The 13,453-nt window shown below is 36.3% G+C and overlaps 2 protein-coding genes across 3 annotated transcripts; one reads left to right on the top strand and one right to left on the bottom strand.

The window, feature by feature from the left end:
- Positions 1-273: 273 nt before the first annotated feature.
- Positions 274-10,670, top strand: LOC107784621 (elongation factor Ts, mitochondrial). Of its 2 annotated transcripts, none has more exons than XM_016605777.2 (9): positions 274-421; positions 1,743-2,065; positions 2,158-2,330; positions 2,657-2,743; positions 3,865-4,039; positions 4,284-4,468; positions 5,931-6,056; positions 8,838-8,926; positions 10,228-10,670. In XM_016605777.2, the coding sequence occupies exons 2-9, from the start codon at positions 1,765-1,767 to the stop codon at positions 10,271-10,273; spliced, it is 1,182 nt and encodes a 393-aa protein (XP_016461263.1). In that variant the 5' UTR covers positions 274-421; positions 1,743-1,764; the 3' UTR covers positions 10,274-10,670. The 2 variants fall into 2 exon arrangements, with proteins under 2 accessions (XP_016461263.1, XP_075076017.1); XM_075219916.1 differs by having other exon boundaries at positions 877-2,065.
- A 202-nt stretch (positions 10,671-10,872) lies between these two features.
- LOC107784622 (chlorophyll a-b binding protein 8, chloroplastic) lies at positions 10,873-12,564 on the bottom strand. Its single transcript, XM_016605780.2, has 3 exons — positions 12,274-12,564; positions 11,749-11,810; positions 10,873-11,615 (listed from the first exon to the last, which is right to left on the bottom strand). Exons 1-3 carry the CDS (start codon positions 12,415-12,417, stop codon positions 11,000-11,002), a joined length of 822 nt encoding a protein of 273 aa, XP_016461266.1. The 5' UTR covers positions 12,418-12,564; the 3' UTR covers positions 10,873-10,999.
- Between the last annotated feature and the right edge of the window lie 889 nt (positions 12,565-13,453).

Below are 13,453 nucleotides of genomic sequence, written 5' to 3'. Positions count from 1 at the left end.
GCCTTTTTTCTCCAAAATGGAGTCTATCACAGCAAATAAATACGTTTTAAAAGGGGATATACGAGACATGAATATCTATTAACGGGATAGGGGAATACTTGGGCATTTTGCTAACGATAAGGATATTTGTATGCTATTTCTAATAGTTCAGGGACAATGTTGGACCAAAAGTTAAAAAAAGAGTATCTTTGGTCTATTTTCAATAGTACAGGGACATTTGTGGCCATTTTCCTAAGAAAATAAAATTAAAAGAAGTCGCTAATAACGGAAACCATAAGCAAACCAGAAAAAAAGAAAATAGAAAAAGGCAAACCCTCAAAACCCACAAAAAGGAGGTACTAATAGCAGCCAATTAGCCACCACGACATCCTCAGTAGTTGCTGATTTCGGACCGGATTTTTCCTCCTCATCAGCATAACAGGTAACCTTCTTTAGCACCAATCTGTTACGCACTCACAAACAGTCTCTTTATTCACTGTTTTGTAAGAATGGGAGCTATCAGTGTAATTGGAGAATGGGTTGACCGCCACTCGAGTGATTTAATTCCTTTATTCACTTTTTTCTTAAGGATAGCGATTTGCCAATTAAGAAAAAGAAAAAAAGGAGTGCACTTTAGCTAATTTTGTTGCCTTAGTACATGAGGTGTTCGAAGAAATGCGCCAAAGAAACTTCAGTGCCCGGGTGCCCCTATGTCTCTTCCAGTTTTCCTGCTTTTGTGTTTCTCCTTTTGAAAAATTATATTTCTGGTTACCATTTAGTTAAATTAAGTTCAGCTTGATAGAGATGATCTATATGCTCTTTAAAGGATTGCCTCATCCCTGTTTCTATTGTTGTCTTTGATAATACCCTGAAATTTTGTCCATTTCCATTTGCTAGAGCTCTCCCACTTGGCATTATGAGGTCAATGGCAAAATTTCAGTTCACTGCCATGACGTGTAATTATGTGTCGCAGAATGAATGGATCACAAAGGAGAACACTTCTATTCAATGGCCTGCAAACTGTCATGATTATAATTATTCTCTTCCGGCATTGTCGTGCAGCATCTAGTTAATTTTGTTAGATTTTAACTTATCAAAAGTTGTTTGTTATCTTCTCCCTCTCTTGGTGAACAAACATTGTCATTACTCACGCTCCACTCAAGGAGGTGATATCACTGTAGGCATTGGTTGCAATGTAATAATACAGCTCTCAAAGTCTGGGAGTAGCTGTACTGAAGGGTGAATGTGCCTTTCAGTGACCATTAGATGGACTTCATTGCTCTATTAGTGTGGTTGGAAATATCAGAATACGTTAAGTGTACCTCACTTTTGTGTAATAAATATCATAGATTAAGTAGCTGTATCATCTTACTAAAAGGATATCCTAGATTAAATTACTATAGCAGTTCAGCGGAAACAGAAATATAACCTAATTTCAGGTTATTTTAGTAGAATATATTTCTCCAGCAGCAATAAAGATCTAATTTTTGTAGTTTCAGTTATTTAACGTTATGCTTCAGTCTTTGCTATGGATCTTGAGTCTTCTCTCTTTCCACCTATGTTTGCTTTTAGGTCTCTTTCCCTCTTTGTCCTCTGTTTCTGCGTTTGATTTGCCTCTATGGGAGAATCCTCAGTTGTGAATCTTCTAACAACTGAACACTTTGTGTCGTGTATTTAGTTTTGTTGGATTTAAGTAAGTATTTCTTGAAACGCTTTAAGATCATTATGCATATGTTAAGTATATCCAATTCCTTAATTTTCAGATCACATTCCAATATCTGAAAGATGGTGTGTTATCGTGGTGTAAAACGCCCTATTGAGATCATATACAAGAGTTTAAATAGCTCTATATGTTGCGGACGTGGCTACTCTACTTCGACACATAGAGGAAATTCCGTTGCTGAGTCCAAAGGATATCTTTACAAACATGCGGATGGACCTAGAACATATACAATGTCTATTAGGAGATATTCAGCCGAAATTTCCTCGATGGAGCAGATGAACTTAATAAAGCGGCTGAGAGAAAGAACAAGTGCTCCCATAAAAGAAGTCAAAGCTGCTCTTATTACTAGCAATTGGGATATTGGCAAGTGTGCAAATCATTAGGCTTTTTTCCTTACTTAACTTCCTATTATTCTTTGCCACCGAGAATGAAATGGTAATATCTCTTCAATGCAGAGGCTGCTCAGAAGGACCTTAGGAAAAGGGGGATTGTTCTTGCATCAAAGAAGTCATCTCGGACTGCTGCCGAAGGGTTGCTTGCCTTGGCGCAGAATGAAAAGAAGGCAGCTGTTATTGAACTTAACTGTGAAACCGACTTTGTTGCAAGGAATGAAATTTTTCAATACTTGGTCAGTATTGGAGCTGTCTAACCCAACTTTAAACTTGTCTCATGCAGTAAGTTGTAAGATATTCCATTTAGGAATGTAGACATTAATTGTGACACAATAATGGAAGGCATAATATTCACTTTGAACGAAAGGGGGTACAGATTTTGCAAGACAATAAGCTTGGATTTTGCAAGATATTCCTCCTATTTTATGATTCTGGAGATCTTATTTTCTTAATGGTTCTCTAAATAAGGTTTCTCTTTAACATTGTTTGATGGTAACCTTCCTCTTCCCTCACCATGCAACACAATCTCATGGAGTTGTTCTTATATATGCATCATGAATAGGCCTTATCTTTGGCAAAGCTGGCATTGCTGCTTGAGGGCTCACAACAGACTTCTGCTGCTATTCCTCTTGGACTTGAACATCTGGAGGTAAGTCGTAGTTTTTGTCCATCCAGAGGCTAACCCATGTTCTTTTTCTGTTCATTTATATGGTGTACATTTAAACTAGTTTTTGGACATTAGAGTATTCTGTTTAACATTTTGATGGATATTCGTACAAGTATATAAGTTCTTTTGATTTCTGTTATATGGAATTTTGCTTTCTGTTGACTCATTTCTTCATGTAGAAGCATCCTGATCAGGGGCGGATCTATGTAGGGCATTAGGGGTGGTACATCACCCTAACACTTGGATATTATATATTTATTGATATTTCAAACATAAAAATTCATATTATTAAGAGGTGGCACCCCAATAATAAATTAGCTGTTGGGTGCCTTGGTTGAAATGCCAAAATACCAAGCGCCAGACCCGGGATCAAGACTTGCTCCTTGTTCCTACTTTCTCCATCAGTCCTTTTTCTTTCTTTATTTCATTTCTTCCGGCTCCTTCTCTTAATTTATTTTATTTCCTATTCTTGATGCTTCCTCTCTCTTTGTCCAATCCATTTTTATTACTTCTTTAAATTATATATTTGCTTCCTTTTTCTTTTTATAGACCTTCAACAATTCGTATGTAGGTGATTTTAATAATTTTCTCTTCTTTGTTCATCTATTTTTTTTTTAATTTTTAATTTCTTTTATAATGATGGAATAAACATAACATTAATCTAGCTACATGTAGATTGAAGGGGTGTCTTTGCTAATTTAAAATTTTATTTTATGATTTTAGTCACATTATTCACTAGGATTTGGATTGAGATAACTACATCGAAATGAACAAAACTAATATGGTTTGGTGATCACATATTTATTTATACACAAAAAATCGTGTAAATCGAATTGAATTAATTCAAATGGATCGAACTAACCCGACCCGAATTAATTCAAAACGGATCGAACCGATTAGATGTACACCTTAATTCACTCTCCTTCACTAGTGGTAGATTTTATTAATGACAATGGCACCCGTAGTTATCAAATTCCGGATCCGCCTTTGATCCTGATCAATTACAGCTGTCCAGTTTTCACAGTGCAGATTCAAATCCTATTATCTTTCTGCAGCTCTGCTTCTTTAAGAACAGAACCCTTTAAATTCTTTGTTTCCTACAGGACTTGAAGATGAACCTTGACCATCCTAAACTGAGTGGAGAAAAAAGTGTACAAAATGCGATAACTGAAGTAGCTGCAATGATGGGGGAGAATGTCAAACTAAGAAGGGGGTTTGCAATGTCCACTCCGTCGATTGGTGTGATATCAACGTATCTACATACAAGCCCTCAACCAGGTAGAATTCATTTGAGATGCCTTGCTGCATTCAGGGAGTAGATGTTATTCTGCAGCTAAATTTTTTGTGTATTTGAATTTGCGAATTTTCCAACTTATGGAATTAAACTGGTTTTGTTGTTGTTGTTGTTGTTGAATTTGTGATGGAATTAAAAAAGAAGCAATTTTTAACAATATTTGAAGGACTTTTGAGCTTTTGATATTTGAAATAATAGTAAATCTAATTCTTGTGAAAATATATGCAGGTGTGGGACGTATTGCTGGGATTTTATCAGTTGAAGTAGAAGATCAGAATGTACCACAAGATGCCCTTCAGCGTGTTGGATCAGAAATAGCAATGCATGTAGTTGCTGCAAAGCCACTGTTCTTAACGAAAGAAGATGTTTCTTCTGATGCACTAAGCAATGAACGCGAGATTCTCAAATCTCAGGTACTTTGTCAATCCACAGTGATGATTTATTTTTGCTGTGTTCACGTGGAATTACAGGAATTATGAAATCAAAAGCTAACTTGCAAGTGAACTCTGATCTATGATGCTTGTGCTTAGAAAAAGAATTGCCTGTTATGCATCATGAAGCTGGAGAAAAAACGGTTCCTTTCTTCCTTTTTTGAGGTTTTCCTACCGAGGGGGAGGGGGGCAGGAATGTGGTCGGAGCATCTGTTTTTTGTTGCATTTGATGCTGTAAAGAAATTTTTAGCACCTTGTAATACTTCACATAAGATGTAACCCATGCAGATCATTATTTGTGTTAATTGAGGATATGATATGTTCTCTTTTATTCAGTTTGAGTATGCTTTTGTGATGCTCAGATCGGTTTTTTCCTTTGCTTTTAAAAATAACAACATGCTGTGTAATTGTAATGGCTCTCAGAATTTGGTAATTTGAATTTGCAATTAGAACAATTGTTAGGGCTCAGGATATATATTCTAACACTTTGAGGAGCCTGACACCTTGATTTGGTGTTCAGTCGATCCACTGGTCTCTATACATCTCCTGGGTGTTTCCATTTTACGACATTCTTATAATTTGTGTGGAAACCAATTTTTTCTTTTGGAATGAAAGTGACCAATGTTAAGATACTACTAAATTATCCTATGCAAAAAGAATGTGCTGATCGAAACCAGCAAAATGAGAAAATAAAAGACAAATACTTGAATTAATCGAGATGATAAACAAGAAAGAGAAGCAAACCAGCATAAACCAGTTTGATTCTTTGGGAATGCTACAATAGAGAGAATATAGTACCTGCAGAGTCTAACAAATCCCCGTTGATGTTTGAATGATATGTTTCTGCTGAGATGTTAGGGTTTTGGTAGTAACAAGGTAAGAAAAGATTCTTTAGAGATTTGTATTTGGAAATTCTCATAAAGTTTTCAAATACGCAGGTTTTTTTTTTTTTTGGGGGGGGGGGGGGTGGTGCTTCCTTTGCATATTTGTTGAAGGTCGTCGAGTTCTCTGTGTTTATCTTATTTGTGAAGTAAATTTAGGCTGTGACATTTGATTTTTGCTTTTCTTTTTCCTCATTATTTTTCTTTACTGGAATACACTGTTTGATTTACTCTTGATGGACCAATCATCTAAGTGAAACAAATAATTGAATTGAGAAAAGGTACTACAAATAAGGCCTTGCTGAGAAAAATATCAAGTGCTAAGAAAAAAGAGCTACCCTGATGTTGCATTCCTTCAATAATTTGCCAGTTAGTTATATGGTACTCATTGATGACTCAATAACCAAAAGAATGCAAGAGGAGCTAACAAAGGGCTGCCACCATTCTCAATGTCAATGGCAACCCATGTCATGTTGATAAAAAATGAAGCTTGCATTCATTATGCTTCATCATCTTGTAAGGTTTAGATTCAAATTATAAATGCCTATTATGTTCCTTTACAGGCAGAGAATTCGGGGAGGCCTCAGATTGCCATAGAAAAAATGGTTGAAGGTCGTATGCGCAAGTATTTTGAGGAAGTAGCTTTGATGGAGCAGAAATTTGTTGTGAATGACACAATAAATGTAAAGGTAAAAAAGTAATCATTTAGTTGAGATGTCATTTTGCTAGATTTCTGTTTCTTTTCCTATTCACAAAGTGTATCACACTCACCATAATCTGATTTTCTCTTTTGAATACCGAATATTTGTTTTGAAATAAGATCCCAGCTGATGCTTGTCAGTGAATTCAGGATCACGATGATAGTACCAACTAGAGGTAGATGTAACACATCTGGATTCTGAGGCAATCACTTTAATTGCCTGTAAATATGGCTTGGGTGTTAGAAATGGTATAAAATGGTCTGATATGCCTTTATATGGGTTTGGACTGTCATAACTGGTTATAAAATATGCACCATTTATCTTCCTCGTGTGGGTTGAGTGGCAATATCTGCTACCAAAATGGTAAGAAGCTGTAAGTATCGTACATAACATAGTTGGACCTTCTAGGACCAGCTTTTTACTCAGATAGCTTCATGATCTTTTGGCAATGTTGTCAAAGGTGAAAGCCATTGGAAAATGCGAAGGCCCGCAGATGCTTTAACCGCAAAGTGCAAATGAAAACATTTTAGTGAATAGAAGTGCAGAATGAAGATTGGTCATTAATGTCTGTATGTACACATAAATGTGAAGAAAAATTTAATAAAAACTCAAGGAATAATTGTTGAGCAGAGGGACTAAAAAAATGCTCGAAGTTAAGATATGATTTGGATATAAAAAAAGATAAAATTCGGATCGCCTCTTCTCTGAGAGTATGGTTCTTTCCTCCTTTTCCTCTTTGAGCTCATCCATTTGTTTGGTCATCTATCCTTTTATGGAATAATTGGAATTTATCCAGGTTCAGGCACTATTTCTGTAACAGAACTGCTTGACCACACCTACACTAAAAAGGAACACAACAACAAATTGACAAACTGAAGAAGAATGAATTGGAGGTATCAGAGGAAGGACTGACGAAATTGTTACTTGTCTTGCAGTAGGGCTGGGCATATATCGGGCATAACCAATAGACCGAACCGACAAAAAGCTATTGGGTTATCGGTATCGGGTTATTTGTAAATAGTTCGATAACGGTTTAATGCTATTTGACTAATGGATTATCGGTTCGGGTCTCGGTTTTCCCAATTTATTAATGGTTTAACCGATAGCCAATAAGCTTTAACAAAATTATAATTTTACCCACTAAATATATAAAACCACCTTATGGCTTCATTCTCTCATTCTCTCAATTCTCTCGGTAGCTACTCTTCATCTTCTAACCTTAATTAGTTTTAAACTTTAAAGAATTAATTGTTCAGATTTTTAGTTTTAAAATTTGTTTCTTTTGTTGCACTGATTCTTTAGTATTTACAAGATTAGGATTTTATTATTTTCCTGTAAATTATGCCCGCTCGCAGTGAGATAGTTAGTAAGATTAGATTGTTGAATGTCTTATCCCTTACTCCTAGTAACTTATAACTTTGAAAATTGAGATCATTCATTGGGATTTTCAAATGCAAAGAAAGTTTTATTTTTTAATCCCTCTTATCTTAAGAGTAAAAATTCAATTCCTTTCTCCTAATAGTTCGATCATTATTTTTTGGATAGTTTTTATTCTTATCGGGTAAACTGATAACCGAACCGATAAGGATCGATAACCGACTAACCGATACTCGATAACCGATATCTTATCGGTTCCGTTATCGGTTTAGTATATTTATAAACCGATAACCGATATGACGAACCAATAACATTCACAACCAAACCGAACCGACCGATGCCCATCCCCATCTTGCAGTGAGTCAAGTGAAATACAAGAGCATGCCAATCAAATCTAAGAACCATGTTACATGCCTGATTCGGACGTAACTATACATTTTTAAGTTTCTAATTCAGCTTTGTCTTATACTAAGTTCAGAAATTTCCTGTTCATATACTAGGATATTTATGCATAAGCATAACTTTCTACTACTCCTCCACGGCTTTTAGTAAATGTCACCAGATTTATAGGATTCAATCTCTTATTCCTCTTACTCTTAGATCAACCTGCTCTTCTTCTATGTGACTATGGCGAGATTGAGAGCTTGAAGCTGGGCTTTGGATAGTTCTTGCTGGTCCTCTTTGTCACTTTTTTGCAATGCTTAGTTGGTTGCTTACCACTTTGCTTTGTTTCTGCTCCCCTGCAATTCTGTATTTATTCCAGATACTTTATCAGTGAATTTTCTCGACTATTAATACATCATTTTGATGAATATACAGAGAGCCTAAGGGCCTCATAATTTAACCTTTTAAAAAAAAAGCCTTTGATTAGCTCGTTTTCATTGAAGCGCTCAACCTGCTCGCTGCTTTAGGGCTTAACTGCTTAAGTGTTCCTTCGACAATTGCAACAAAGCTCTCATATCTGTGTATATAAAAACTTGAACCAGTTTAAATAATTTGGCTTGGGAGCCCATTTTTTGAAAATTGTAATAGTTGTCAGCACTCAGCACTTACACTTTTGTTGGCCCAATTCGTGTTACACATATGGAGTTATTGGCTCGTCTGGATGTTACAGACATCCTTTTGTTCATTTTCTGTCAAATATTTTGTTTAAATCTTTTGAGTGCATTGTGCCCTATTTAGATGTATTTCTGTGTCCACATATGTTAGGAGATTTCTGCAAGGCTCAAGTTGTAACTCAGCATATCATCTTGAAGAAAGGAAGATAATTTGGTCTCACCTTTCAATTGATTTTTGAGTTTCTCATTTGCATTGTTTCTTACATGTACTGGCATCTCTTACGATGTTCACATGGATGACTAACTAGTTGACTCATCGATGAAAAAATTGCAGACATTGATAAGCAATCTATCCAAGGAAGTCGGTTCACCAGTTAAAATAGGAGGCTTTCTAAGGATGGAAGTTGGTGAAGGACTTCAGAGGTAAATGTGCACATGATTAAGACTTGTTGTAATTCTCTAGGATTCCCGGTTTAGTATCTTAGAAAAAGTTGTTTAGGTTTCCATGAATTTTTCAGCTTATTGTGAAGGCATTGAATTTCTTTCCTGAAGTTAATGACATGATTGCGTAACCTGCTAGCAGCTAGCAGGAATATTATTTAAGCTAGATAAAGTTGTGGGTTCTCTTCTGTCAATGAGTGCTTTCCCCTTTCCAAACCCACTAACTGCATATTTTACTTCAGTTAGGTGGAATACAAGTTTCTTTTACTTGCTAGTAGAATAGTGCTTCTGTTTCCAATTGCACATTCACACAGTTAATGGGTTGGATCAATGTCCCTAGAAAGAGATCTTGACAATACAATCTTTTTGCAAGACAAAATGGTATCCTTGAAACTAATATATGTATGAGCATACTACTGCCTGGCAGATGGGAGCTTTTGTCATAATTTTTCAGTGCAAAATTACAGTTTTTACGACCTCAGTGTATGCCAAAGCAGATTGACAATACTACTTTCGGCAATGCATGAGGTACTTAGAAAAGATATTGGAGGACTTATTTTCAGATTATCAGTAAGCTGTTAAAGGGTTTAAAATAGTGTGCACACATGTCGAACAGTAAATTTTTATTTTCTTGAGAAAAGGTAAGTGTATTATAGATATAGCACCAAGAAGGTGCTGTCAAAAGTATTTACAAACTACTGAAAGTGCATCCCTTTCTTTTCTTAAAGGGATCCTATCAGTTCTACCACTGCTTCAGCATCATTAATATAACTCTGGTTACACCAAAAATAAAACAGAATTAAACAGTTCATTTTGATCTTCTCAATGGGCTCTCCTTTGTCTTCAAAGCATCTATCATGCTGGAATAGTCTGCCACCATTTTTTTTGCTTGGAGTTCCTTCCTCTGATGGTCAAGCACGTCTCGAACAGTAATTGGTACTAAAAACTAACCAGGGCACTGTGATAGCAAAAACTAAGCATCTTAAAAGCCCGTTAGGATTTAGGGTTCAGGGTTCAATCTGGTTTTTCTTGTTATATTATTGGCACAGACTTCTAGACAAGCATTCTACTAACAAAAGAACTCTCAACTGAATTGGTGGAACCTTTATTTTACAACACATATTCTTTTCTTAACATGTCAGAAAAGATGATAGAAGAAAAGATTGTATTCTGTTTTTGAAGTAATTAACATGGATGCAAATGGGATGCCATCACTACCTGCTTTGTGGTATAACTTGTGTTTGCATAGTCTGACTCCTGTATTATTGTTGATAACCTTACAGGCTTGAAGCATCGAATGAAAGTGAACCTTTGGCTAATGCTGCTTAACAGGAACAACTTTTTTCAAAGTCGTGAGAGACCTGCCTAAGTCACTGTACTGTGAACCTCTACTTTCTAGTTTCTTATCTTCTGATTATATTCGTCATGTTATCAGTGCTGAATGGAGTCCTTAGGCAAGCTAAAGCTGAAGAGGTTTTGAATTACATTTGAATTTTCATAATTAGTGTTATACAATAATAAGGTCTTCATTGTGTTATTATGTTTGTTTGGATTCACACAAATTATTCTTCTATAGTTGTTGATTTATATGCCAAAGGACGTCCTTGTCTGTATCTTTTAGCAGATGCTTATTTTAATGGAAATACCTGACAGATTCGGACCCGACTGAAGGAAACCCATGATAATAAATTTGATAAATAAGAGGTTTGCATGAGTATGATGTTTACTATTCTGACTATATTCCTCATGAAAGTTAAGTCTAAGCTTTGTGCTTTCATTTCATGGTTCTTTGCTGCTAATTTTATGTTTAACGCTTTCTAATTCTACATTTAATCTAGTATTGCTCTTTGCTTGTGAAGTTTATACATGATCCTGAAGGATGCTGCAGTTGTGGAATGATTATGCAGCAGGAATCTAGTACCTAAAACTTTGAACAATAACCGGGATTTTAAGTCGAATGTCCTTTTTACCTTACAATGACATGCAAAATAATATCTGCACATAATGTTACATATCAGAATAGGGAAAGGTAAAACAGAATGGTTTGCTCCCGGCTTAGTGGAACTTGAGGCTGGTCAAGACGTTGTTGTTTACAGGATCAGCCAAATGGTCAAGGAGGTTTTGGTAAGGTCCAACTCCAGTAACCAAACCTTGAATGAAGTAACCCAAGATGGCCAACATAGCCAATCTTCCATTCTTAACCTCCTTGAGCTTCAAGTCTTTTAAAGACTTCTCATCTTTTCCAAACCCGAGAGGGTTAAAGAAAGGTCCGCCAGGGTATGCCGGGTCTCCAGAGCCTCCCAAGCCTTTCTCTAGCCCCAAAAAGTATTGTTTACCCATAGAACCTGGCTTGGCCCAGTCCTGGAATCTTCTGTGCTCAGCAAATCCCATGAGTGCCATCTCCAGTACAAATAGGGTGTAATTGTCAGCCCAGTAGCTGTATGTTCCAGCTGGAGGAATCACTCCGGTCTGGAACCATGGAAGAGCTGTTTCTGCTGGGATGAGACCAGCCTTTCCAAGAATCTCGGGCGCAATGGCTCCTGCTGCTCCTAACATAGCGAATCTTCCATTGATGATTTCTCCATATGCTAGCCATTTTGGCTCAATGAAACCTCCGGTACCTTCAGGGTCTGACAGTCCCAGGGGATCAAACCCATAGTCACCAGGAAGGCTGTGGATTACATACAAATGAAGAGTTCTCAATAATCAGACTTAAGATAGCTATTTCAGATTAAGATAACATGCACAAGTCAACAAGGCTATGGAGGTAGAATGGTTGAGTGAGAGAGTCCCATTAGTCTTACCTGCCATCCAAGTATGAAAGACTCTGCTTGGAGGCAAACCAAAGAGGCCTATTTGCTCCTTGCTGTTCAACAGAAAAAGTTTGTTAATACTTGAACTCAGTGGCAGAGCTACCTTTGATGAAGGAGGTTCAGTTGAATCCCCTTCACTTGAAAATTGCAGTACAAAAAGAGTAAAAACAAAATAATATATATACTCACATACATACACACACACACACACTCCATATAAACTATCAAGTCCCCTTATAGGCTCATATCTTAGTTTTGACATTTGTATATTTTTTCAAATCCCCTTGCTCAAATTCTTGGCTCTGCTACTGCTTAAACTAAATGTAAGCTAAGGATTTAGTAGTAATGAAGGGGGATGAAAATCCTGGGAGACTGCTTTAAATCTCTAAGTAAAGGTGAAAAATATTAGGGGATATTTTTCCTTTTACCCAAGCCTTAGTGAGTGCCTACTAGTGGAAGGCAACGAGTGCCCGATGGAATAGTTGAAGTGCAAGAAAACTGAAGAAAGGGGGTTACCTTAACAGGTGGAGTGGCAGTAGCCCTTACAACAAAGGAGGTCTTCTTGATTGGAGATTGGAATGGTCTTCCTCCTACAATTTGTCTGGCAGCCTCTGCTGAGGAGGCAATGGACGATGAGGAGATCAATGCCTGTGTTGCCATTTTTTTCCTAATTAAAATTGACTTCTGAAGAAGAAGAATAAGCACTCAGCTTTTGTTAGTAAACACAAGGTGGCAAATAAGGGACAAGGTATAGGCCACCAAGTATTATGTGGGGCTAGTGGAAAACAGAGAAATTGTGGTGGACATAAGAAACCTTGAATTCTCAGATAAAGTACGGTTTATAGTGCCGAATGAAAAGAGCACATGTGGCATTATTGCTTGGATAAAAGATTTTGTACACTCCTAGTCGCAGAAATAAATTCTCGGATACTTTAGTTGCCACCGGAGATAGAGTCAGGATTTTAAAGTTGTGGGTTCTGATCTTGTCACTGAACCATAGCTCGTTTTAGTTACTGGGTCCGCAATTAAATATTTTTATATATTTAATAATTTTTTCAATACAAATACAAAGTTTAAGCAAAAGTCATTGTGTTCGATCGAACCCGTAGCTGCGACACTACCTCCGCCCCGGTTGCCACCTTGCCTTCACCAGATTCACTCTTGTTCGAAATATTGCAATCACAGTGTTTGGAATTCCAGTAAATGAGAGAAGAGTAAAAATTAAATAAAAGATTTTTCTTTTATTTTTTCTTCATAGAGGTATTAATAGAATTAAAAGAGAAGGCGTAATTTTCTTTCTTTTTGTTACCCCTCCTTTGAAATATACAATTTGTACACTTATCTTTCTCAAATTGTACTACAATAACACGAATTTGTAGTATATATCTAGCAAAATGCTTTTGCACCTAACATTTTCTTCAAGGAGCTTTATATAAGAAGTGATTTTGTTTCACTTGCTTAAAGCTTCTGTTATAAATTTAGTTCTCACATTTTAGAATTAAAGGCTCTTTTCTCTAAATTAATTCCGTTACAACTTTATTCATGCATCACTTATAATTACAAAATTTGAAAGGATTTATCACGATAAAATTTTAAACACCACTATATAAATAGACACTGCATATGAATTACCATCACTCACAGAGCTAAACAATCTTGCACTATAATATCATGGAGTTAAGCAGGAAGAAAAAAC

This window comes from Nicotiana tabacum, chromosome 8, assembly GCF_000715075.1.
Source record: "Nicotiana tabacum cultivar K326 chromosome 8, ASM71507v2, whole genome shotgun sequence".
NCBI classification, from domain to species: Eukaryota; Viridiplantae; Streptophyta; class Magnoliopsida; order Solanales; family Solanaceae; genus Nicotiana; species Nicotiana tabacum.
Note: the sequence above shows the minus strand (reverse complement) of the source record. Positions and strands in the feature narration are given on the sequence as shown.